The sequence below is a fragment of the Delphinus delphis genome, chromosome 4 (genome assembly GCF_949987515.2).
Source record: "Delphinus delphis chromosome 4, mDelDel1.2, whole genome shotgun sequence".
Lineage (NCBI taxonomy): Eukaryota > Metazoa > Chordata > Mammalia > Artiodactyla > Delphinidae > Delphinus > Delphinus delphis.
Window position 1 is genome coordinate 118964261 of NC_082686.1, and position 23791 is coordinate 118988051.

Here is a 23791-nt window from a genome sequence, read left to right on the forward strand (position 1 = left end):
TTTTGTAGTATCTTTATCTGATTTTGGTAACACGGTAGTGCTGGCCTCATAGAATGAGGTGGGAAGTGTTCTCTCCTCTTTTATTTATTTATTTGTTTGTTTGTTTATTCATTTATTTATGGCTGCATTGGTCTTCATTGCTGCACATAGGCTTTCTCTAGTTGCAGTGAGCAGGGGCTACTCTTCATTGCGGTGCATGGGCTTTTCATTGTGGTGGCTTCTCTTGTTGCAGAGCACAGGCTCTAGGCACGTGGGCTTCAGTAGTTGTGGCACACAGGCTCAGTAGTTGTGGCTCACAGGCTCTAGACGCAGGCTCAGTAGTTGTGGTGCACAGGCTTAGTTGCTCTGTGGCATGTGGGATCTTCCTGGACCAGGGCTAAAACCATGTCCCCTGCATTGGCAGGCAGATTCTTAACCACTGTGCCACCAGGGAAGTCCACCTCTTTAATTTTTTGAAACATTTTGAGAAGTATACATATTAACTCTTCTTTAAATATTTGGTAGAATTCCCCTGTGAAGTCATCTAGTCCCAGACTTTTGTGTGTTGGGAGTCTTTTGATTACTGATTCAATTTCAATACTAATAATCAATCTATTCAGATTTTCTGTTTCTTCCTGATTCAGTCTTGGAAAACTGTATGTTTCTCAGAATTTATCCACTTATTCTAGGTTGTCCAATTTGTTAGCATATCACTGTTTGCATTATTCTCTTATGATTGTATTTCTGTGATATCAGTTGTAACTTCTATCAGTTGTAACTTCTCTTTCATTACTTATGTTTTAAATTTGAGCACTCTCCCTTTTTCTTAATGAGTCTGGCTAAAGTTTATCAATTTTGTTTATCGTTTCAAAAAAACAGCTCTTAGTTTCATTTATCCTTTCTATGTTTTTTGGTCTCTATTTTATTTATTTCCACTCTGACCTTTATTGTTTTTTTCCTTCTACTGACTTTGGACTTTGTTTGTTCTTCTTTTCTAATTCCTTTAGAGGGAAAGTTAGGTTGTTTATTTGAGATTTTTCTTTTTTCTTGAGGTAGGCTTCTATTACTATAAACTGCCCTCTTAGAAATGTTTTTGTTGTGTCCCATAGATTTTGGACGTTGTGTTTCTATTTTCATTCATCCCAAGGTATTTTTTGACTTCTTCTTTAATTTCTTTGTTGACCCAATGGCTTTTTTATAGTAGGTTTTCAGTCTCTGCTTGTTTGTGTTTTTACCAGTTTTCTTCTTGCTGTTGATTTCTAGTTTCACACTGCTGTGGTCAGAAAAGATGCTGGATTTAATTTCAATCTTCGTAAATTTACTGAGACTTCTTTTGTGGCCTAGCATGTAATCTATCCTGGAGAATGTTCCATGTGCACTTGAGAAGAATGTGTATTCTGCTGGTTTAGAATGTAATATTCTACAGATATCTATTAAGTCCATCTGGTCTAAAATGTCATTTAAAGCCAATGTTTCCTTATTGATTTTCTGTCTGGATGAGCTATTCATTAATGTGATTGGGGTAATTTAAATCCCCTATTATTATTGTATTACTATCAATTTTTTCCTTTATGTCTGTTAATATTTGCTTTATATATTGGGTGCATAAATGTATTGGGTGCATATATGTTAACAAGTCTAATATCTTCTTCTTAGATTGACCCCTTTATCATTATTTAATGTCCTAAATTGTCTTTTGTTATAGATTTTGTTTTAAAGTCTATTTTATCTGATATGAGTACCGCTACCCCAGCTTTTCATTTCCATTTGCATGAAATATCTTTTTTAATCCCTTCACTATCAATGGGTGTGTCTTTAGCTCTGAAGTGAGTGTCTTGTAGGCAGCATATACATGGATCTTGGTTTTTTAATCTAATCAGCTACCCTATGTCTTTTGATTGGAGCATTTAGTCTATTTTACATTAGAAGTGATGATCAATAGGTATGTATCTATTGCCATTTTGTTACTTGTTTTCTGGTTGTTTTTGTATTTCTTTGTTCTTTTCTTCTTTTAACCTCTTCTCTTTGGGTTTGATAACTTTTTTTTTTTTTTTTTGCGGTACACGGTACGCAGGCCTCTCACTGTTGTGGCCTCTCCCGTTGTGGAGCACAGGCTCACAAATGGCTCACAGGCCTAGCCGCTCTGCTGCATGTGGGATCTTCCCGGACTGGGGCACGAACCTGTGTCCCCTGCATCGGCAGGCGGACTCTCAACCACTGCACCACCAGGGAAGCCCCTGGGTTTGATAACTTTTTAAGTATTATGTTTGGGTTCCTTTCTCTTTGCTTTTTGTGTATCTACTGTAGGTTTTTGATTTGCAGTTACCATGAGGTTCATATCTATAAATATATCTACTTGTTTTAGAATGACAGTCATTTAAGTTCAAACACATTCTAAAAGCCCTACTTTTTTTTTACTAAGCCCCCCCACCAACATTGTATGTTTTGGTGTCATAGTTTACATTTTTATGAATATCCCTTAACTGTTTATTGTAGTTATAGTTGATTAATGGTTGATTTTACAATTTTGTCTTTTAACCTTCATAGTAGCTTACTTAAGTGGTTGATCAACTGCCTTTACAATATATTTACATACATCAGTGAGATATTTTTCCTTCAAATAAATATTTTCTTATTTCTTAGCACTAGGGATGTGGGTCCCGATTAGATCACTTCTCCTTCCTTCCTACCAGACTCCACTTTCCTTAATAACCTTGGTTGTAGAAGAGCCATTCTGCTAGTCTTCAGGCTGTTCTCAGAGAGAGCTGTTCTATATGTCATCGTAGTCTTGATGTGTTTGTGGGGGAAGGTGAGCTCAGGGTCTACCTACTCCACCATCTCGATCCCATCCAGTCAAATACTGGAAAATTTAAACTTCTTCCTCTTTCCTAACACTGAATTAAAGGCCAAGTCCACACGAATTCACCCTTATCTCCACATCCACCACTTTTCTTCCCCACTGCCCCAAGCTCAAGGTGCCCTTTGGAATCTAGGGTTTTGTAACAGAGAAACATTTTACAGCATTTCTGTTGTTATTGTTTTTAAGACAAGAAACACCTGTTGAACGCGATATGGGGAGAGTGGAAAGAGCATATTCTTTGGAATCAAAAAGATAATTTGGAATCTTGGCTTGATTAATTAACTGAGTGACCTTGAATAACTTACTTATTTCTCTGATCCTCAGTTTCTTTCTCTGTAAAAATACACTTAACAACTAAATAACAGGTTTGTTTTAAGGATACTGGAACCTGAAGGAAGTATCACAGGTAATCACTATATGGTAGCCATTATGGTATTATTACTGTGTTTAATCCATACATACCTCATATGCTGTAGGTACTTCAGTATTAAATTTGGAGTAGACTGAAAATATAACTCATATTATATAGTCTTGTGTCTTAGAAATTTTTCAGGTTCTCCTGAATCTCTTTAGGTATAAACTAATTTTTCAGATCTTCAATCCATGCTTATTTGAATTTTAATGAAAGCAACAGTCTTTTTATTACTATTACTTTATATAAGTTAGGCCCAGCTGACATGCAGCAAGCACTTTTTTTAACATCTTCATTGGAATTGTTTTACAATGGTGTCTTAGTTTCTGCTTTATAACAAAGTGAATCAGCTATACATCTACATATATACCCATATATCCTCCCTCTTGCATCTCCCTCCCACCCTCCCTATCCCACTGTTCTGGGTGGTCACAAAGTACTGAGCTGATCTCCCTGTGCTATGGGGCTGCTTCCCACTAGTTATCTATTTTACATTTGGTAGTGTATATATGTCCATGCCACTCCCCCACTTGGTCCCAGCTTACCCTTCCCCCTCCCCATGTCCATTCTCTATGTCTGCATCTTTATTCCTGTCCTGCCCCTAGGTTCTTCAGAACATATATTTTTTTAGATTCCATATATATGCGGTAGCATATGGTGTTTGTTTTTCCCTTTTTGACTTACTTCACTCTGTATGACAGACTCTAGGTCCATCCACACCACTACAAATAACTCAATTTGTTTCTTTTCATGGCTGAGTAATATTCCATTGTATATATGTGCCACATCTTCTTTATCCATTCATCTGTCGATGGACACTTAGGTGGCTTCCATGTCCTGGCTATTGTAAGTAGAGCTGCAATGAACATTGTGATACATGACTCTTTTTGAATTATAGTTTTCTCAGGGTATATGCCCAGTAGTGGGATTGCTGGGTGATACGGTAGTTCTATTTTAAGTTTTTGAAGGAACCTTCATACTGTTCTCCATAGTGGCTGTATCGATTTACATTCCCACCAACAGTGCAAGAGGGCTCTGTTTTCTCCACACCGTCTCCAGTATTTATTGTTTGTAGGTTTTTTGATGATAGCCATTCTGACTGGTGTGAGGTGATACCTCATTGTAGTTTTGATTTGCATTTCTCTAACGATTAGTGATGTTGAGCATTCTTTCATGACTTTGTTGGCAATCTGTATATCTTCTTTTTTTTTTTTTTGGATGTCCTAAACTGTTTATTAGGTAAGAATTTTACAAACATTACTTATATTAGCGGTAGCGGTGGAGCTGGAGAGTATTGCGCCTTCTCCAGGCTGCACGGCGAGAACCACCGATCATGTGGTGGAACTTGTGGCCCTTGCCGAGGCCACGGCTCTTCCTGCCTGCAGGCGTCAGTCTCCGCATCTCCCTGTGCTTGTGGACTGGTTTGGTGATCCACTGGGTGTCAGGGTTTCTTCTGATAGCACGGCAACAGACTGAAGGCTCCAGGCAAACTTGAGCTGGTTGACACCATGGTGGATGGGCTTGCCGTAGGTGGCGCCCTTTGGGACCAGGCGTTTGCAGCCACCGCAGTGCACGATATATCACATAACCTTGCTTGGCCTTGTAGCCCAGCCTGCGCGCCTTGTCGGGCCAGGTGGGGCGCGGGGCCTGGTGCAGCACCGAGAGCTGGCGGTACTGCCAGCAGCGCACCCTGAGCAGAAAGTGCATCACGTCTGACTGCTTCTTCCTCCACAGCTCCTGGAAGTACTTGTAAGCGCCCATCTTGGCTCACAGGAGACAGGAGGAGCTCCGAGGCTGCAGGGTCCCTGAGCCTGAATGGTGGAGATGAAAAGAGATCTGCAGCAGATAGAATACTGTATATCTTCTTTGGAGAAATGTCTATTTAGGTCTTCTGCCCATTTTTGGATTGGGTTGTTTGTTTTTTTTTGATATTTACCTGCATGAGCTGCTTGTAAATTTTGGAGATTAATCCTTTGTCAGTTGCTTCATTTGCAAATATTTTCTCCCATTCTGAAGGTTGTCTTTTCGCCTTGTTTATAGTTTCCTTTGCTGTACAAAAGCTTTTAAGTTACATTAGATCCCATTTGTTTATTTTTGTTTTTATTTCCATTTCTCTAGGAGGTGGGTCAAAAAGGATCTTGCTGTGATTTATGTCACAGAGTGTTCCGCCTTACATTTATAGTGTCTGGCCTTACATTTAGGTCTTTAATCCATTTTGAGTTCATTTTTGCCACCACCAGGGAAGACCTAATTTCATTCTTTTACATATAGCTGTCCAGTTTTCCCAGCACCACTTTTTGAAGAGGCTGTCTTTTCTCCACTGTATATTCTTGCCTCCTTTATTAAAAATAAGGTGACCAGGGCTTCCCTGGCAGCGCAGTTGTTGAGAGTCCACCTGCCGATGCAGGGGACATGGGTTCGTGCCCCCATCCGGGAAGATCCCACATGCCGCGGAGCGGCTAGGCCCATGAGCCATGGCCACTGAGCCTGCATGTCCGGAGCCTGTGCTCCGCAACAGGAGAGGCCACAACAGTGAGAGGCCCGCGTACTGCAAAAAAATAAATAAATAAAAAATAAGGTGACCATATGTGCGTGGGTTTATCTATGGGCTTTCTATCCTGTTCCATTGATCTATAATTCTGTTTCTGTGCCAGTACCATACTGTCTTGATTACTATAGCTTTGTAGTATAATCTGTAGTCAGGGAGCCTGATTCCTCCAGCTCCGTTTTTCTTTCTCAAGATTGCTTTGGCTTCAGGGTCTTTTGTGTTTCCATATAAATTGTGAAATTTTTTGTTCTAGTTCTGTGAAAAATGCCATTGGTAGTTTGATAGGGATTGCATTGAATCTGTAGATTGCTTTGGGTAGTAGAGTCATTTTCACAATGTTGATTCTTCCAATCCAAGAACATGGTATATCTCTCCATCTGTTTGTATCATCTTTAATTTCTTTCATCAGTGTCTTATAGTTTTCTGCATACAGGTCTTTTTTTTCCTTAGGTAGGTTTATTCCTCGGTATTTTATTATTTTTGTTGCAATGGTAAATGTGAGTGTTTCCTTAATTTCTCTTTCAGGTTTTTCATCATTAGTGTACAGGAATGCAAGAGATTTCTGTGCATTAATTTTGTATCCTGCAACTTTACCAAATTCATTGATTAGCTCTAGTAGTTTTCTGGTAGCGTCTTTAGGATTCTCTGTGTATAGTATCATGTCATCTGCAAACATTGACAGCTTTACTTCTTCTTTTCCAATTTGGATTCCTTTTATTTCTTTTTCTTCTCTGATTGCTGTGGCTAAAACTTTCAAAACTATGTTGAATAACAGTGGTGAGAGTGGGCAACATTGTCTTGTTCCTGATCTTAGTGGAAATGGTTGCAGTTTTTCACCGTTGAGAACAATGTTGGCAGCGAGCATATTTAATTAAGCCAGAAAGTAGGTCCACCTTCATCCCTCTTAATCAAGCAAAACTGTTCTTACTTCAAAAATTTAAAACTACCCAAACAGGTTTCTCAGCAATGTGTTCACCATGGTATGAACCCAGCATTAGAGTTCTTATTGCACAATGCACTTACTTGTCCCACGTAATAAAAGTTGCTCTCTGTGTTGAGATGCCAAGACCGACAATTTGATTCATCTCTAGTCCTGCAGCTAAAAATAAAGATAGAAAAGATACATTTAAAAGCCCAGGAAGTTTTTCTTTATAATATTATCATATGGAAAAGAAATCATTTAATATAATCTTTAAGAAAAACAACTGGGCTTAGCATTTTAATAACACAATTGGAGCTAATAAATAAAGCATTACCAGGATGATTTTCTAGTATTTTTTTACTTAAAGGGAAAAAAGGTTATAATCTAATAATAATAAAATGGCATTTTTACTTTAAAGATTAGAAAAAAACAAACACTACTTAAAGTAAGTCAGATTGTATTTTCTTCTTGATAATACTGATACTAAAAAATTGGATCTTAATTTAAGCAAAGATCAGCCACAATGGAAGCTGGTTGATGGCAACAAGAGAAAGTCCTCAGGGAAAGTAGTATAAATATTGAAGCACAGATCTTATTTTCCACACAAACAGATGCTAGAATGCAAATAAAAATTTGGATTTTTGGAAGGCTTAAAATATAGCAGCTCAAGTGTTTTCGTGATATTCTTTTTAAAAAGCAATTTATCCCACTGAACAACATAGGGACAAATTCAGTTTGAGCACTGAGGAAGACACATCCCCCCCTTTTTCAGTACTCCTTCCAAAAATATTTAACCTAACCTGATCATAAGTAAATAATCTGACAACCTCCAAATGCAGGACAGTCTATTTAACTCTTCCGTACTTTTAAAAACTCTTAGTGTCATGAAGAACATGGTCTAGATTAAAGGAGACTAAACAGACTGACTGCTAAAGGCAATGCCTTATCTCTGGTTGGATTTTGGATTGAAAAAAAAAGTTATTCAAGACTAAGATTAAAAACAAAAAAAGACTGAGATAAGTGGGGAATATTGAGGACCAAGTATTAGAAAATATCACTGGGTTAATGTTAAATTTCCTGTGTGATAACTGCATTGTGTTTCCATTTGAGAATACTCCTTATCTGTGGAGGTAATGATGAAGTATTTAGGGATGATAGGTTATTACATCACAACCAACTCTCACATTGGTCAGCCAAAAAGAAAAATAGTTTGTAGAGGATGGTAATGTAAACACTGTAAAACACATTTGAATCTAGGAGAAAGTACACAGCTGTCCAATGTAGTATTCTCTGAACTCTTTTTTATAGGTTTTGAAATACTTCAAGCCAGAAAGGTGAGAAGGAGAAGCAATTCAGTCAGAAAAATGAAGTAAAAGACCTTTTCGAATTGACAAGTACTGTTTCGCCATATTCTTAAAGAAGGTAGCACTGCAAATGTTCTTAAAGAGCTAAGATCTCTTACCCTGGCTGTGGCCAGGAGAGCACTTTGCATTAAGAGGCTGCTCAGGAAAAAACAAAACAAAAACTTATTTTACAATAAAGGTAATTCAGTTGTAAACTCCTAAGAGCAGGAACTGTGTGTTGTAACTTTGTTTATAACCCTCTGGTATTTTAAACACAACAGGAAATCAAATCGGCACTAGCTACAACAGGGAACCAAGAGGGAAGGTGAGACTTTAATACTGCAGCTCAAAAAGAGTTAAAGCAGAGGACAGAGCTGCTGTTACCTTTTCTTGACAAAGTGGTTCAGTGTAAACCACAAATGTTCCCCTCCCCAAACTACTGGGAAACTGTGACCCCAATAAAATATTGTATGTATAACTTAGGAAACCCACAAAATTCTACAGACGCCTGAGGAAAACTCTTTATTACACACAAAACATATTTACTGCCTATCTTTACTTCTATAAATCCAAATACCTTTGACAGATTCTTTTATTACAGCAACAAACTGAAGCCAGAGAATATCAGGATCAATTTCAACCCAGCCAGCTTGAGGATAAAGACTTTTTACCTATTTAGGAAAAGAGAAGATTTAGTATAAACAACATTAGATCAAGTCAATAGCATGCTGGGTCTTAAGGTTACTGGTTAAAATAATTTAAAACAAGATTTTATTAATTACCTAATTCATTTTTATTGTTAACATGGAAAAAATACATATACAGGGACTTCCCTGGTAACTCGGTGGTTAAGAATCCGCCTGCCAATGCAGGGGACATGGGTGCGAGCCCTGGTCCGGGAAGATCCCATATGCTGCAGAGCAACTAAGCCCTTGTGCCACAACTACTGAGCCTGAGCTTTAGAACCCGTGAGCCACAACTACTGAGCCTGCGAGCCGCAACTACTGAGCCTGCGTGCCACAACTACTGAAGCCCGCGCACCTAGAGCCCATGCTCTGCAACAAGAGAAGCCACCACAATGAGAAGCCTGTGCACTGCAGCGAAGAGTAGCCCCTGCTCGCCACAACTAGAGAAAGCCCGTGCGCAGCAACAAAGACCCAATGCAGCCAAAAATAAATAAATAAATTTTTAAAAATACATATGTGAAATAAAAAAGGATACACCAAAATAACAGTTTTCTTCAGTTCATAAGTTTACAGAAGATTTTAGCTTTATTTTATTTTCTAAGTTTACCTTTATTTTTCAGGTTTTCTACAATGAAGATGTGTTGTTTTTGTAATGTAAAAAAAAGTCAAACTTAAAAAAAAACCTTAAATTAGCAAATAAAGTACTGAGTTCTGGTTCAAGCTATGATGGAGTAAGCACACTCCACCCCCTCTTTCCCACTGAATACAGATGTAAAACCTGGACAGAATGCATGGAGCAGCTATCTGTGGACTGCAAAAAGCATGTGGTGGCAGGCAGATTGGGGAAGAAGATAAGAATTAGAATACCACTGAACTGGTGGTGAGTTTCCCACTTTTCTTCTGGTACCCCCTGGCCTGGACTCAAGGCAGCCTGAAAACCAGAAGTGGGTATCAGGGTGCAGTGAAAACGCCTGCAGAGTTTTTGCTAACACTCAGAGGGAATGCGAGAAATCCCTCACTTTTGTTTTTTATCCCCCCACACCCGCCTCCATACTTTTATATCCTGGCTAGCCCATCGTGGTGGCTGCAGCAGTAACCACAAGCACCCAAAATACTGAGGGAGGTAAAACTTCCTCTCTAATCAGAGGAGCTGGGGGCCCAAGAGGGTAAGGTGAACCCCCGATGGCTTTTTTCTCTCTGTGTGCTCCTGATGCCTAGCCTCAGATGTGGACATAGGAAGTGTCCAGCAGAATGGGATAATGAAAGCTCCAGCTTCTGGCAAGAGGACCCAAAAGGGGGAGGCTCAGGGAACCAAAAATCCCAGGAAGATCTGAAAGGGAAGAGCTTGGGAAAGCTACTCCAGAAAGTTGTGGATGAATTCCTAGGCTCACCTGGAAGCTGCACACATATGAATATAATAGCAGACAGCAGAGCAACGATGTTAAAAGCAGAACTGAAAAAATAGACCACTGCCCAGGTCCCAGACTGACCTCTAGGTGGCACATACTACACAGGGCAGATCCAAATAGTCCCTCCAAGATCTTAAAAACAGAATTAACATTGAAACCAAAGCCCAAGGAAGGCTGGTCAGCATTTGTAGCCTGAACACAGCTGCATTAACTGCCTACTAAAAGAAAAATATCAACATTTGTCATAGACTTTATACAAGACCCAGAGTCTTATAACATGATAATCAAAATGCCCAGGATATAATCCAAAATTACAAGGTATATTAAGAATCAGAAAAATCTCAGCTCACATGGGAAAAGATAATAGATACCAATACCAACATAACACAGATATCTGATAAAGACTTTAAAGCAGCTATTATAAAAATGCTCCAAGAAGTAAGGGTGAATTCTTTTGAAACAAGATAGAAAGTCTCAGCAAAGAAATAAAAGACATGAAGAAAAACAAAATTTTCGTAATTCCCTGACAGTTCAGTGGTTAGGACTTGGCGCTTCACTGCCAAGGCCCAGGTTCAATCCCTGGTCGGGGAACTAAGATCCCACAAGCTGAGCAGCATGGCCAAAAAAAACAAAAGAAAAAAGAAATTCTAACAATTTCAGGATTAAAAAAATACAATTATTAGGGGAGTGGGGGAAATGGATACAAACTTTCAGTTATAAGATGAATAAGGTCTAGAGACCTAATGTACACCATGGTGACTAGAGTTAATAATAATGTATTATACACTTGAAATTTGCTAAGAGAGTAGTTCTCAAGTGTTCTCAACACCCACACACACAAACACACAAATGGTCACCATGTGAGATGATGAGTATCTCATCTGTATACTCATGATGAGTAATTAACATTAATTATGTTATTTAATTAACAATGTATACGTATACCAAAACATCAATTTATATACCTTAAATATATACAACTTTTGGGCTTCCCTGGTGGCGCAGTGGTTGAGAGTCCACCTGCCGATGCAGGGGACACGGGTTCGTGCCCCGGTCCGGGAAGATCCCACATGCCAAGGAGCGGCTGGGCCCGTGAGCCATGGCCGCTGAGCCTGCGCGTCTGGAGCCTGTGCTCCGCAACGGGAGAGGCCACAACAGTGAGAGGCCCGCGTACCCCGTGGCCATAATCGCGTCAAGCCTACAAACCAGGGTCCCTGGCACTTCAGGGTCCCTTCCCCCGACTCCACCAACCCGGACAGCTCACCATCCCTAAACATGTCACAATAGTTTAGAAGACCAAACCGAAATTAGATCAAGAATATAATCAAAGCTAGGAAGAAAACGTGTTTTGTTGATTAAAAACAAAAGACAACAAGACAACAACCAGTGTTTTTCAAGAATGTCCAGAGGGTACACAGTATTGGAGAGTCCACTGTTTTCTTTGGAGTGGCCTTTCTGTCCTGTTCTTCCAACCAAGATGTTATCATCTTTTATGGTTTCTCACAATGGCATTATGTTTCAATGGGGAACATGATGAACCTTCTTCATTTTGAAAAACTAAACATATTAAATATTCACATGTGGGATTTCTAACTGTGAATACTACTCTAGTATATAATGCCAATATTTAAGAGTCCATAGAAAGATTTTTTTAAAAATACAACTTATAGAAAAAGGCTAAAAATGTGCCTCTGCTATTAAAAAATGAGATAAGAGATAAAATTAAAGTCTTCTGAGAGACCTAGTACTAGCCTTCTAATGTAAAGGCTCCTGTTTGGGATTTCAATTTTAATTAAAAGACCAACAAAGCCTACTTTGTTCTTATCTCTAAAGGGTGATCTGTTCAGTTCTTCTTTCTCTCCTTTTTAAGCTATTTATTTAGCAATATCAATCAAATCCTATACTAAGACGTTTGGGTTTCTATTATACATTCTTTCCAACATAATTTAGCAGAGGTGTGATTTTCACTTGAGTAAATAAACACAAGTTCCGTGTCTAATCCATAGAGTCCCATGAAGCAAACTGATTTCCTAATACTTTGATTAAATGCAATTCAGTTATTTATTCTGTACTCATGAAGTAATAAGCCTGGTGCTAAGAAGCAATGTAGACCAACAAGACCATTCTTCCCAAAGAACTCAAGCCATCTGAAGTAAAGGACCAGCTGTTGTTTGGGTTTTTTTCTGATTTGTAATTCATCGTGAACCAACAATTTTTAAGACACAATTAAAACAACTTTCTAGGAAAAAAGGACATACAAAGTAAAATCCCAAATGTTTTATTATTGAGTTCAACAGACATAAAATGACTCTGCCAAGTTGCTACACAAGTTTCTAAATCTTAGTTTTTCTCTTCAACCCCAGCAGCTGGGAGCCACACTTTCAGAAGCACTGCTGTAAACGCCTATCACAGGTTGGGAGGCACTGCTTTCAACTCCTAATTTAAGATATAGCACTTCATCCTTTGAGGGCAAGGAATTTTTGTATTTTTATTTACTCACATACCTTTCCAGACACCTTCGCCACAGTTTTGAGTCTGACCAAACCATTCTAGTCTAATGCTGCTCACAGCAATCTCGATTCATCTTTGAGATTCTTACCTCATTTCTAAAAAAATAATGATTCCCCCCAAATTATATAGCAACTGTGAAACTTGATCTTCTAACAATTCCTGCATCCCTTCGGTTTCAAACACTTCAACTTCTTTGAAAAAAAATCACTGCTTAAAACAAAAGTACTTTGTGTCTAGAATTGTAAGGGAGACTGTGTAAAGTATCATCGTGTTCTGATAAAGACTCATAAAAAGATAAGGAGGACATAGTCGCTGAAGGACAGAGTCCGCCTTTCAGCTGTCCTTTCAGGTGGGTTTAGGGGTGGGGTGTGTGGGTGGTGGGCAGTGTTCCTGCAGAGGTGAACAGAAGAGGGACCAGGGAGCTGCTCTAGTCCCAGCTCCCTGTCCTGGTCCTGAAACCAGAATGAGGAAGTCCTGAAATCAAACGCTCAAAGCAGTCTTTTGGCTGGACCTGCTCCTGGGCAACCCCTGCAGCTGAAAAACACTTCTAAGGGGGTGGGGGAAAGGGTGGGAACCAAGCAAATGAGGGAGTCCAGTGCTGCTGGGAATGGGTTAGGTAACTAATAGCTCCTGTTCCCCCAACACCGCCAACATAAAAAGATGTTGGTATTGGAAAGAAGAGTAAATAAGAAACATCACATGGAATCAACATTATTTTTGGCATGCTGTCAACTGTGTAGAAATCAACACTTCATTAAAACGAGAACAGAAGAATACCAATCTGTTAGTTGCTTTACTAATAACAACTAATGACTTGATAGGTTTCTCAAACCAGAAAAAAAGATACTTTCATGAATTGTCAAAGATGGAAATGAGAAAAGTAATGACAACACAGCCTTCGAAACTTGTCCAATACTTCTCATATCTCTGGGAATCAGTTGCTCAGCACTTTGAGAATCAGTTAATGATGATAACTGAATTACGAACATAAACTTAAATTCCAACAAGATTTGAAAATCCTAAATGTAAATAAAGACAGGGTTGGATGCCTATCAAGGAAGTACAGGAGAAACCAAGCAAGTCACAAAGCACCCTCTGACTGGATACGCGCAGCCAGCCTGCCCTGCCCTGCCCCGGGAGTCACCGCAGTCCCACCCAGGTGAGGCCAGAGAGGCGAATCCTCAGGTGAGCGGAAGCGAGTGAGCGACCCCAGGTCACAAACCGAGCCCCTGCTATCTTCAGCCGGGACAGGAAGGGCGCGCAGGTTTCAGCCCTGCCCGGGGAGGGAATGCGGAGACTTGGCCGGTCCCAGCGCGCCGCTCAGGTCGGAGGGCCCGCGGTGCTGCAGGTGGCTGCGTCCAAGCCGCATGAGGAGGTCCCGCCCTCTCGCCCCCCCGCGACCCGATCCCGGGTGCCCCGCGCGACCCAGACCCGCTGCCCCGACGCCAGCTCCTCGGTCACCTTCTGAGCGCTGGAGCCGCGGATCCGCGCCGCGCGGTCATAGACGTGGCAGCGAATCACCGAGCTGCCCACGTCCAGCCCCAGCACGAAGCCTGCGCGCCGCGGGTCCGGCGCGCTCTGCTCGGGGCGCGTCTGCTCCGCGACTGTGGGCGGCCCTGGCATCCCGACCCCCACGCCTCTCCGCACCTGCCTCCAGCCGAGCGGGCGCGCTCTAAACGCCCGTACCTCAGAGGCTGAGCGCTCCCCGCCGGGCCACCGCCCCCGGCCCGCCCCCTCCGCGAGATCCGGGAACAGCCCCGTCCCCGCCTCGGGCCCCGCCCCGACGCCGTGACGTCACGGCGGCGCAGGAACTCTTTGCAGGAGAGAGCGCGGTCTCGGCGGCAGTGTGGGGTGCGTGGAGGCGAGCAGGAAGGTGGAGGGTCCCTGGAGTCCCGGGTCACCCGTGCCGCCCGGTTCTCCAAACACCGGCAGCTCTCAACGTTGCCCTGGCCCGTAATTTTCGTGATTTCCCTCCTAACTCCACGTACCCTGCGGCAGTGCCTGCATTTCTTTCAACCCAATTACGTATTATGAATCTCTATTAAGAAAAATTAAAAGAAAAGAAATTCAAAATTCCGCCGAAGGTATTCATTAATAAACTGAGGGTTTTACCCCCAAGACTTCTCAGAAAACCTGGTCAGGTTTGCACATATAATACACATCAAAAAATACTTGCTCAATGAAATAAACACTCAAATGAGTTGAACATTCCCCAGCCCTCTGGTGGGGAAGAAGGGACAAAGCCAGGGGTGGCTGTTTTTACCATCAAGCTCCACCCCAACGACTGCCTTTTCAGGAACATGGAAGTCCCTCAAGGGCCCTTTACCTTTCACTCCTGCCCGAAGAGCGTGGGCTCTTCCATGCAGGGGACAGAGAAGGAGGCCTGCGGAAATTTCGAGTTTCCTGCAGCTCTGGTCACCAGCCTCGAGCCCAGGGGGATTCCCATGGGGTGGTCCTTACAGGCGGGGAGTGCGGAGGCGTTAATGCCCGCTTCAGCCACCTTTCCACCATCACCACACCAGCACTCCAAAAATACCAGTGTCTGAAAATATTCAATGTCTTCTTTTTGTAAAATTATGAAAGTAATATTCATATGTGCTCTTTGTGAAAAAGTTTCACAGTGCAGAGTGGTATATCAATTAAAAAGTAAGGGAAAAAAAAAGTAAGGGATATTCATTTTGAGCCAAATCGTTCTTTTGAACAATTTGTCATGCTAACCCACTTGCTTTCAGCCCATTTGACCAATGGCCTTTGACCAATGGTTCTTTGGCCATATTACTTGAAACTTGGAACAAGCACCTGGAAGAGCATGGTTTTTGTTTTTGTGTTTAATCTTTGTCTTTGTACCCTGTAACTCTCTAATAGTACTCATTCGTTCCAAATGGCCCCAGGACTGCCTTCACCAGTGGTGACCATTTTGGTGAGTCATATATACTATGTTAATCCCCAGTATTGTAATTTTGAAATAAATGACTAATGAGTCACGTAGTCTGGCCAGAGTTCTCCAGAGAAAGAGAACCAATAGGATAGAGATTGAGATTTATTTTAAGGAATTGGCTCACATGCTCGTGAGGGCTGGCAAGTCCCAGAAATCTTTAGGGCAGGCTGGAAGTCTAGAAATTCAGATAAGAGTTGATGTTACAGTCTGAGTCTACATTCTGCTGGGCAGTAGGCTGGAAACGCAGGCAGGGTTCCTATGTTGCAATCTTAAGGAGAATTCTTCTTTGGGAAACCTCGATCTTTGCTCTTAAGGCCTTCAACTGATTGGATGCGGCCTACCAACATTGTGAAGCGTCATTTGCTTTACTCAAGGTCTATTGATTTAAATGTTAATCACATCTAAAAAATATCTCACAGCAGCATCTAGATTGGTGCTTGCCCAAACAACTGGGCACCTTTACAGTGTGCCCACTAGCTTAGTCAAGTTGACACATAAAATTAACCATCCCGGGTCCCCTTTCACAAGAGAGAAAGCTGTTTTGTATTCCTGATATGAGCATTTAGCATATTTCTCAAAGTGATAATTCTTGGGCTTCTTGGACACCTACAGTAACTTCTTTTGTGATTCTTTTTGTACATCCGCATCAAGTGATCTTGAGTATTAACAAAGAATCATAGACTGTGAAAACAGGGAGCTTAGCAACCACTTCGTCTAGTGTTTCTTAATCTGTTTCTGATCTTGAACAACTTTGAGATCCTGATGACGCGATCTTCCCAAGAACATGCTTATATACACAATACTTGGCATGAGGTTTCAGGTGGGTGTGGGATAAACTAAACATGAAGATCGCAGATTAAAAATCCAGAGTGAATTCCCTAACCTGGACAGACTGTTGCCTAGGAGAGGCCTGGGGGAACAAAGGGATACTGTGTTTCCTCCTCCTTCATTGTTCTCTGCTAGCGCCTCTCACCCTGCTCCGCCCTCAGGGAAAGGAGCAAGTGGCTGCGGGCACAGAGCTCAGAAACTCTGAAAGTCCCTTTGCTAGTGGGTCGGTTCATTGTTCTGGATTCAGAGGCCACTGCTGCTCTGAGCTCCATCACCTGATGGCCTTGGTCTGCCTCTGGCTTAGCTGCTGCTTCCCCTCAGATTCTGGGCTTGGCCCAGAGGTGGCCACTGAGGCTTTCTCCCAGGCTCATTCCCCACCACTGTGTCTCCTTACCCTTTCTCCTCTGGCAGCAGGCCCAGAATTACAACTTGCACCAGCCTCCCAGGCTCTTGAGAAACGTGGATGCGGTTACTCAGGGCTGGATCAGAAAGCGTGTGAGCCAGCATTCCCTGGGACTCCCTGAAGGGAAATGGATGGTGCTTCAAGGCTGAGTCCAGGGACCTCACTCGATGCCCTCCTCCCTCCAAGGAAACAAATCACTGTCCTTCCCTCCTAGGGTGACCAACTGTCCCTATTTGCCAGGGACTGAGGAATTTCTTGAAACACAGGACATTCAATGCTAAAACCAGAACAGTCCTCCTCACCGCTCAGAGACTCTTGGGGTCCACAGGTGACTTCCTTTGGGGTGCTGGCTGCTTCATGTTTAGGTGTCAGACACTGCTTTTAGACAGTGAGCTCCCTGAGGACAGAAACAGGGCCTTAGTCATTTTTCCTCCAAGAGGCACAAAGTAACTGCTGAATGACTAAATGAACAAACAAGTTAATGTTTGCAAGTCCTTATCAGACCTTACCTTCTGCCTGACGTGGCTACAGGACACAGAGGGCAGTGAACCCTTCCTAACGTCTGCTTTCATCTGGGCTTGTCGTCATCTGACCACCGATGCAGCCCTTCTGATGTGGAAGGAGGTCAGGCAGCCTGCCCTGAGCCTGGCGCCTGGAACATCAGGACTGAGCCCCAGATCCCCACGTGAGCGTCAAACCACATCCTTTCTTTTCACCCTTATTTCATGAGCTCAGCTGAACTTGGGTTGGACTCCCTCTTTGGCTTCCTGCTCTGTAGCTCCACTCCTGACTGCGTCTGCAGCCCTGGCCTCAACACAGGGGTAGACTTACCGTAGTATGTCTTCATGTCCCCCACTTTGCATGGGCTCCTACCGAGGCCCTGAGCAGAGCCCTAGCAAACTGTTCAGCATCCTGTGCTTTATGGCATTTGCAAAAGTGGATTCTTTCTGTATTATTTTCCTAAAGTGGGCCCTCCAAATTGTGCAAGCTTCGATTCCCACAGGACCATAATCCTCCCACCAGGAGGGAAAGCGGGCAGGGGAGGGATAAATTGGGAGATTGGGATTGACATATACACACTACTATATATATATAATAGATAACCGATAAGGACCTACTGTATAGCACAGGGAACTCTACTCAGTACTCTATAATGATCTATATGGGAAAAGAATCTTAAAAACAGGGTGGATATATGTATATGTATGAATGATTCACATTATTGTACACCTGAAACTAGCACAACATTGTAAATCGACTCTACTCCAATAAAAATTCAAAAAAACCCAAACACCATAGCCCTCCCCACCTTTCTATAGTCCTCAAAGCCAGGAGGACTTCCTCTCTGGATCCCAGTGTGGTGGTCTGGAATGCCGTTGGCATGCACTCTGAGTAACATAGTCCCCAATTCACCGTTCAGAACCGCCTGAATACTGTCATCAGCTGATGAAGTCTGTCCTCCCTACACAGCTCTGAGTAATCATGGTTATAAGCCCTGGCCTCCTCCATCCGGGCCAACTTAAGATCCAGACCCTGCCCATTTCTCACCATTGTGCTGCTAAGGTCCTTTCCAGAGCCACACCTGCCACACCTGCCCAGGTATTTGCTCATCTCCATGCCCTTCTGAGGCATCCAGTGTCAGAAACATGAGCTGGCTCGTTGCTCCGTGTCTTAACTTCTCCCCTCCTGAAGTGGATTAAGTGACAGGAAATCTTTTCCTCCACTCACCTGTCTGTATACATTGTGGGAGGGGAAGAAGCCTTATGTGGCCAGGTTTCTCATGTTTGTGAACACCCAGAGGCTGGAAAGTTCTGAAGAGAGGCCATGGCTTAAAAGGAGCATCCTAGGGCTTCCCTGGTGGCGCAGTGGTTGAGAGTCCGCCTGCCGATGCAGGGAACATGGGTTCGTGCCCCGGTCCGGGAAGATCCCACATGCCGTGGAGCGGCTGGGCCCATGAGCCATGGCCGCTGAGCCTGCGCGTCCGGAGCCTGTGCTCTGCAACGGGAGAGGCCACAACAGTGAGAGGCCGTGTACTGCAAAAACAAAGCAAAACAAAACAAAACAAAAGCATTCGACCTCCCTCCTCATCCCAATCATCCTGTTTCACTTGTGGTCAGAAGCCTTTATTCAACTAGGGAGATTATAAAGTCTCAAATGAATGAGTTCTGTGAGTTAAGATTTAAACCACATTAGAGAATGGCTGAAAACACTTTTGAATTCATGGATACAAATAAAACTTTGTTTTTTGAGGAAAAATTTTGAATTTTTGTAGAAGGCAATTTTAAATCCAAAATAAAGAATGGTACTGTGGAAGAAAATGTAGAAAAGTAACTGTTACTACTTTTGAGGTAAGTTTTCAAAAATAAAGATTTCTGTCTTGGCCTTTTGGCTAAAAATAAGACAGAATAAAGAAGGAAACATCTCCTTACATATTGCTTAGCCTCTGTTGGCATTATTTTTTCCCCAGATCCCACAGGATTCTTTTCTTGACGTCATACTTATTGAGATGCACAGTTTTATGACTTCTGACAAACATATGCAGCCCTGAAACCATCACCACCACCATTAATATAGAAAATATCTCCATCACTCTAAAAAGTCCCTTTTGCACACAGTACTCTGAATCCTTTACTATGAGCATAAGGTGATGTCATCTGCATACGTAACTCAGAACTCTTGAATTTAGCAGATTGATCTCAGTAATTTGAGATGCAACCCATCCCAAAAAGAAGTTGCCCGTTCCAGACTGACTGTAAATGAGCTTGGTCCTCGTGACATGTGGGCCAGATTGTGGACTTGGGGTTTTCACCAAATGACATGCTTACATAAAGCTAAGTGTAATAGCTTGATACTTCCTGGTTCCTTTATATGTTTTGAGTAAATCCACACTACTTGAAGTGATTCTAAGCAATGAGAACATTCAGTTGGCAAGCTTACATTTTATCCTGTCAAGGAAGGAAAAGCCCTGTTTTGAAATACAGTTACTACAGGTTGTATTTCACAAATTGTAGCTCTAGATAGTGTGCCTTAATAATCTCTGTTATGCTTTATTAATAAGATAGATCCTTTAACTATAAAGGAGATGAAACTCAGAATAAAATCTAATTAATTCAGAGCACAAAGTAAAGAAACTAGAAATAAAGAGCCATAAAAACCAGCAGATTTTAAGTTAACTGAAAAAGAATTACAGTTGACTCTCATTATTTGCAGTAGTTACTGTTCTATAAAGTTATGGCCAACACAATTGGCAAATACTGAATCATTGCTGCTGGAGGAAATATAGGGTTAGGCTCCTGCAGCCTCTGGTCACATTTCCAACGACTGATCAGTACATAACCTTGTTCAATATGTGTTTCTATTTAAAAACATGTTACTTAATATATATTGTTGGTTCATCAACATTGAACTTAGAGCTGACAGCACTATAATTTATGCCTGAGTGAAGCTTATCTAACACATGTATTCTCCCTGCAGGGCACATCGTGGCCTTCCTGGGCTTAGAAACACTTCAGAGCATTTTGGTACTATGCCGGGGCCATTTTAAACACAAAATCACCAACAAAAAGCACAAGCACGTGAAAAATGCGGCACTAAATAGACAGTAGAAAGGACATCTGTTTACAGTATGAAGGCTGAAAGAAGAAGGCAGAATGTCATCTTATCTGAGCTCAGCTGAGAATGTGCACATCTCTCTGTCTCTCTAAGTCTCCGTATTTAGATTTAGCAACATGTAGATCAATTTATTTTCCCAGCATTGCCTTTCATATCTCATTCAACTTCCATCTTTCTAAGCCAGTTTCCTTTCTCTCAGATGATACAAGTAAGTAGTTCTTTTCAGTGAGGATGCTTGGGGAGTGAACTTCCCCAGTTTTTGAATATCTACACATATATCTTCACTTTTCAAAGATAGTTTGACATGGTAGAGAATACTAGTGTACAGCTTTTCCTTTTGCACTTTGAAAATATTGTTCCATTGGCTTCTAGCTGTAATTACTAATGAGAAGTCTGCTGCCAGTCTAATTCTCATTCTTTTGTGGGTACTCTTGTCTTTTCTCTCATGTGCCTTTAAGATTTTCTATTCAGATTCAGTGTTCTGGTCTTCACAGGTGTGGTCTTCTTTTTAGTTTATCCTTCAGACTGAAGTCCTGGGTCTTCAGTTCTGGAAAATGTACTGCTTTGTACATGTTGCCTCCTCCTAGCCTCCCTAGTTTCTCCTATTAGATATTTGATTAAAAAAATGATTTTGACACAGTTTCAGACTTACAGAAAAGTTACAAGATAGCACAAAGAATTGCTATATAGCCTTTACCCAGATTTCCCAAACGCTAACATTTTACCACATTAAGTTTATCTTTTTCTATTTATCTATTTACCTGTATGTTTTTCTGAACTATTTGAAAGTAAGTTGCTGGCATGACGCCCATTTGCTCCAAAATACTTGAGTCAGAACTTCCTAAAAACAAGTATATTCTCTTGTATAATCATCATACACAATCCTGTTAGCTAATCTAGAGTTCTTATTCAGATTTCACTGATGGTCACAATAGTGTCTCTTACAGAAAAAGAAAATCCCAGATTGTGTGCTGCATTCAGTGTCATGTTTCTTAGTCTCCTTTCACTTGGCACCATTGCTCAGTCTTTGTCTTTAGTGACAATGACATTTTTGAAAAGTACAGGCTACTCATTTTGTAGAATGTCCCTCATTTTTTTTTTTTTTTTTTTTTTTGCGGTACACGGGCCTCTCACTGTTGTGGCCTTTCCCGTTGAGGAGCACAGGCTCCGGACGCGCAGGCTCAGCGGCCATGGCTCACGGGTCCAGACGCTCCGCAGCATGTGGGATGGGGCACGAACCCATGTCCCCTGCATCGGCAGGCGGACTCTCAACCACTGCGCCACCAGGGAAGCCCTAGAACGTCCCTCCTTTTAAGTTTGACTGATGTTTCTTCTTGATTAGATTCAGGTGGTTATGCACTTCGGGCCAGAACAGCACAAAAGCAACGTGCTCTTCTTAGCAGGGCTGGGCCCTGGATGAGGCAAAGGAGGTACCCAGTGCACAAAAGTTAAGGAGATATTCATTCTCAGCTAGTACAGGGTAAGCTACAAATGCCTTGCTTGCCTCAACCGAGTACCCGCCCTGCTTCTCAGTACATCATCTTAGGAGGTATGTGGTATCTATTATTTCAGTATGATGTCTGTTGGTCACTTGATTAAGGTGGTGTCAGCCAGATTTCTTCATTGTGCAGGTACTGTAATTCTTTTTGTAATTAATAAATGTCTTATAGGGAGATACTTTGAGACTATGCAAATATCCTATCACTCTTCAAAATTTCACCCAATAATTTTAGCATCTATTGATGATTCTTGCCTTAATCAATTATTAAGATGGTTGCCAAATTGTGATTTTTTTTCATTCCATCATTCTTTCTACATTTATTGATTTATTGATTGACATTTTTATAACACAACAATTTGGGTTCATCAAACAACCTAAATATGTCACTATGATCTTCCTCTCCCAGATTTAGTACCAATATGTTAAATGAAACAAGTGTGCACCCTGATTCCTGAGATCAAAAGAGAAGTCTATTTTTTCTTGCCCTGTTTCTCATCTCTAAGGCAAGTTCTCCAGAAAAATTTTCCTTTAGGCCAAGGAACCTCTTATTTTCTTAAAAGAGATTTTGGTATAAAGCTTAGTTGCACTCATTTTTCTAGACTAAATAAATTTTATCCTTGTTTACATGTTTTCTGTCCACCTATTTAGCACTTGAAAGAAGTCTATTGGATTGCTTTGGCCTGTTTTTCTACTTTGAGAAATTGTGGTTTCTAACTGGGTTGAATTCAGTTAGTATTTACTAGGAGTTAGTTTTCGTGTGTTCCCTGACTCTTGGGTGTTTGCAATTTGGTATGTATGTGAAAAGTTAAATCCCTCAATTGGTCATGTTGGGTATGATTTTCCTGTTTATGATACAGTTTGTCTGATGCAGGCAAAAAAACTACCTACAATTATAGTGGCCAAGGCCTGTTTTTTGATTAATTTTAATAGTATTAAAATTTAGCTTTCTTACTATAGCTTGATGAACTTTTGCCCACATTTAAAATATTATTTTGGAGGATTAATTAGGTTTAATTGAGGAGACTCATCATTTCTCCATTGTATTTAACATCTCCTGTTACGTTCAAGAGTAGTGTTTTTCACCAGTCAGAATGGCCATCATCAAAAAATCTACAAACAATGAATGCTGAAGAGGGTGTGGAGAAAAGGAAACCCTCTTGCACTGTTGGTGGGAATGTAAATTGATACAGCCACTATGGAGAACAGTATGGAGGTTCCTTAAAAAACTAAAAATAGAACAACCATATGACCCAGCAATCCCACTACTGGGCATGTACCCTGAGAAAACCATAATTCAAAAAGAGTCATGTACCACAATGTTCATTGCAGTTCTATTTACAATAGCCAGGACATGGAAGCAACCTAAATATCCATCGACAGATGAATGGATAAAGAAGATGTGGCACATGTATACAATGGAATATTACTCAGCCATAAAAAGAAACGAAATTGAGTTATTTGTAGTGAGCTGGATGGACCTAGAGTCTGTCATACAGAGCGAAGTAAGTCAGAAAGAGAAAAACAAATACCGCATGCTAACACATATATATGGAATCTAAAAAAAAATGGTTCTGAAGAACCTAGGGGCAGGACAGGAATAAAGATGCAGATATAGAGAATGGACTTGAGGACACGGGGAGGGGGAAGGGTAAGCTGGGACGAAGTGAGAGAGTGGCATGGACATATATACACTACCAAATGTAAAATAGACAGCTAGTGGGAAGCAGCCGCATAGCACATGGAAATCAGCTCGGTGCTTTGTGACCACCCAGAGGGGTGGGTTAGGGAGGGTGGGAGGGAGACGCAAGAGGGAGGAGATATGGGGATATATGTATACAT

The 23791-nt window shown here is 41.5% G+C and overlaps 1 protein-coding gene and 1 pseudogene across 3 annotated transcripts in view; both read right to left on the bottom strand.

Annotated features, from left to right (window-relative positions):
- The window catches only part of GK5 (glycerol kinase 5), a 75813-nt gene extending 61462 nt beyond the window's left edge, over window positions 1-14351 (bottom strand). The window contains exons 1-3 of one of the 3 annotated variants that reach the window (XR_011246450.1): window positions 14132-14351; window positions 8642-8735; window positions 6823-6898 (exon numbers count right to left, since the gene is read on the bottom strand). Coding sequence is in view for 2 of the 3 variants with exons in the window: in XM_060011362.1 (XP_059867345.1) it covers window positions 6823-6898; window positions 8642-8735; window positions 14132-14293 (332 nt within the window). In the remaining variant the exon portion in view is untranslated. The remainder of the gene's footprint in view (window positions 1-6822; window positions 6899-8641; window positions 8736-14131) is intronic. The other 2 variants (XM_060011362.1, XM_060011363.1) reach the window with 2 other exon arrangements.
- Window positions 4457-6813, bottom strand: LOC132425038 (large ribosomal subunit protein eL15-like; annotated as a pseudogene).
- Window positions 14352-23791: the final 9440 nt, after the last annotated feature.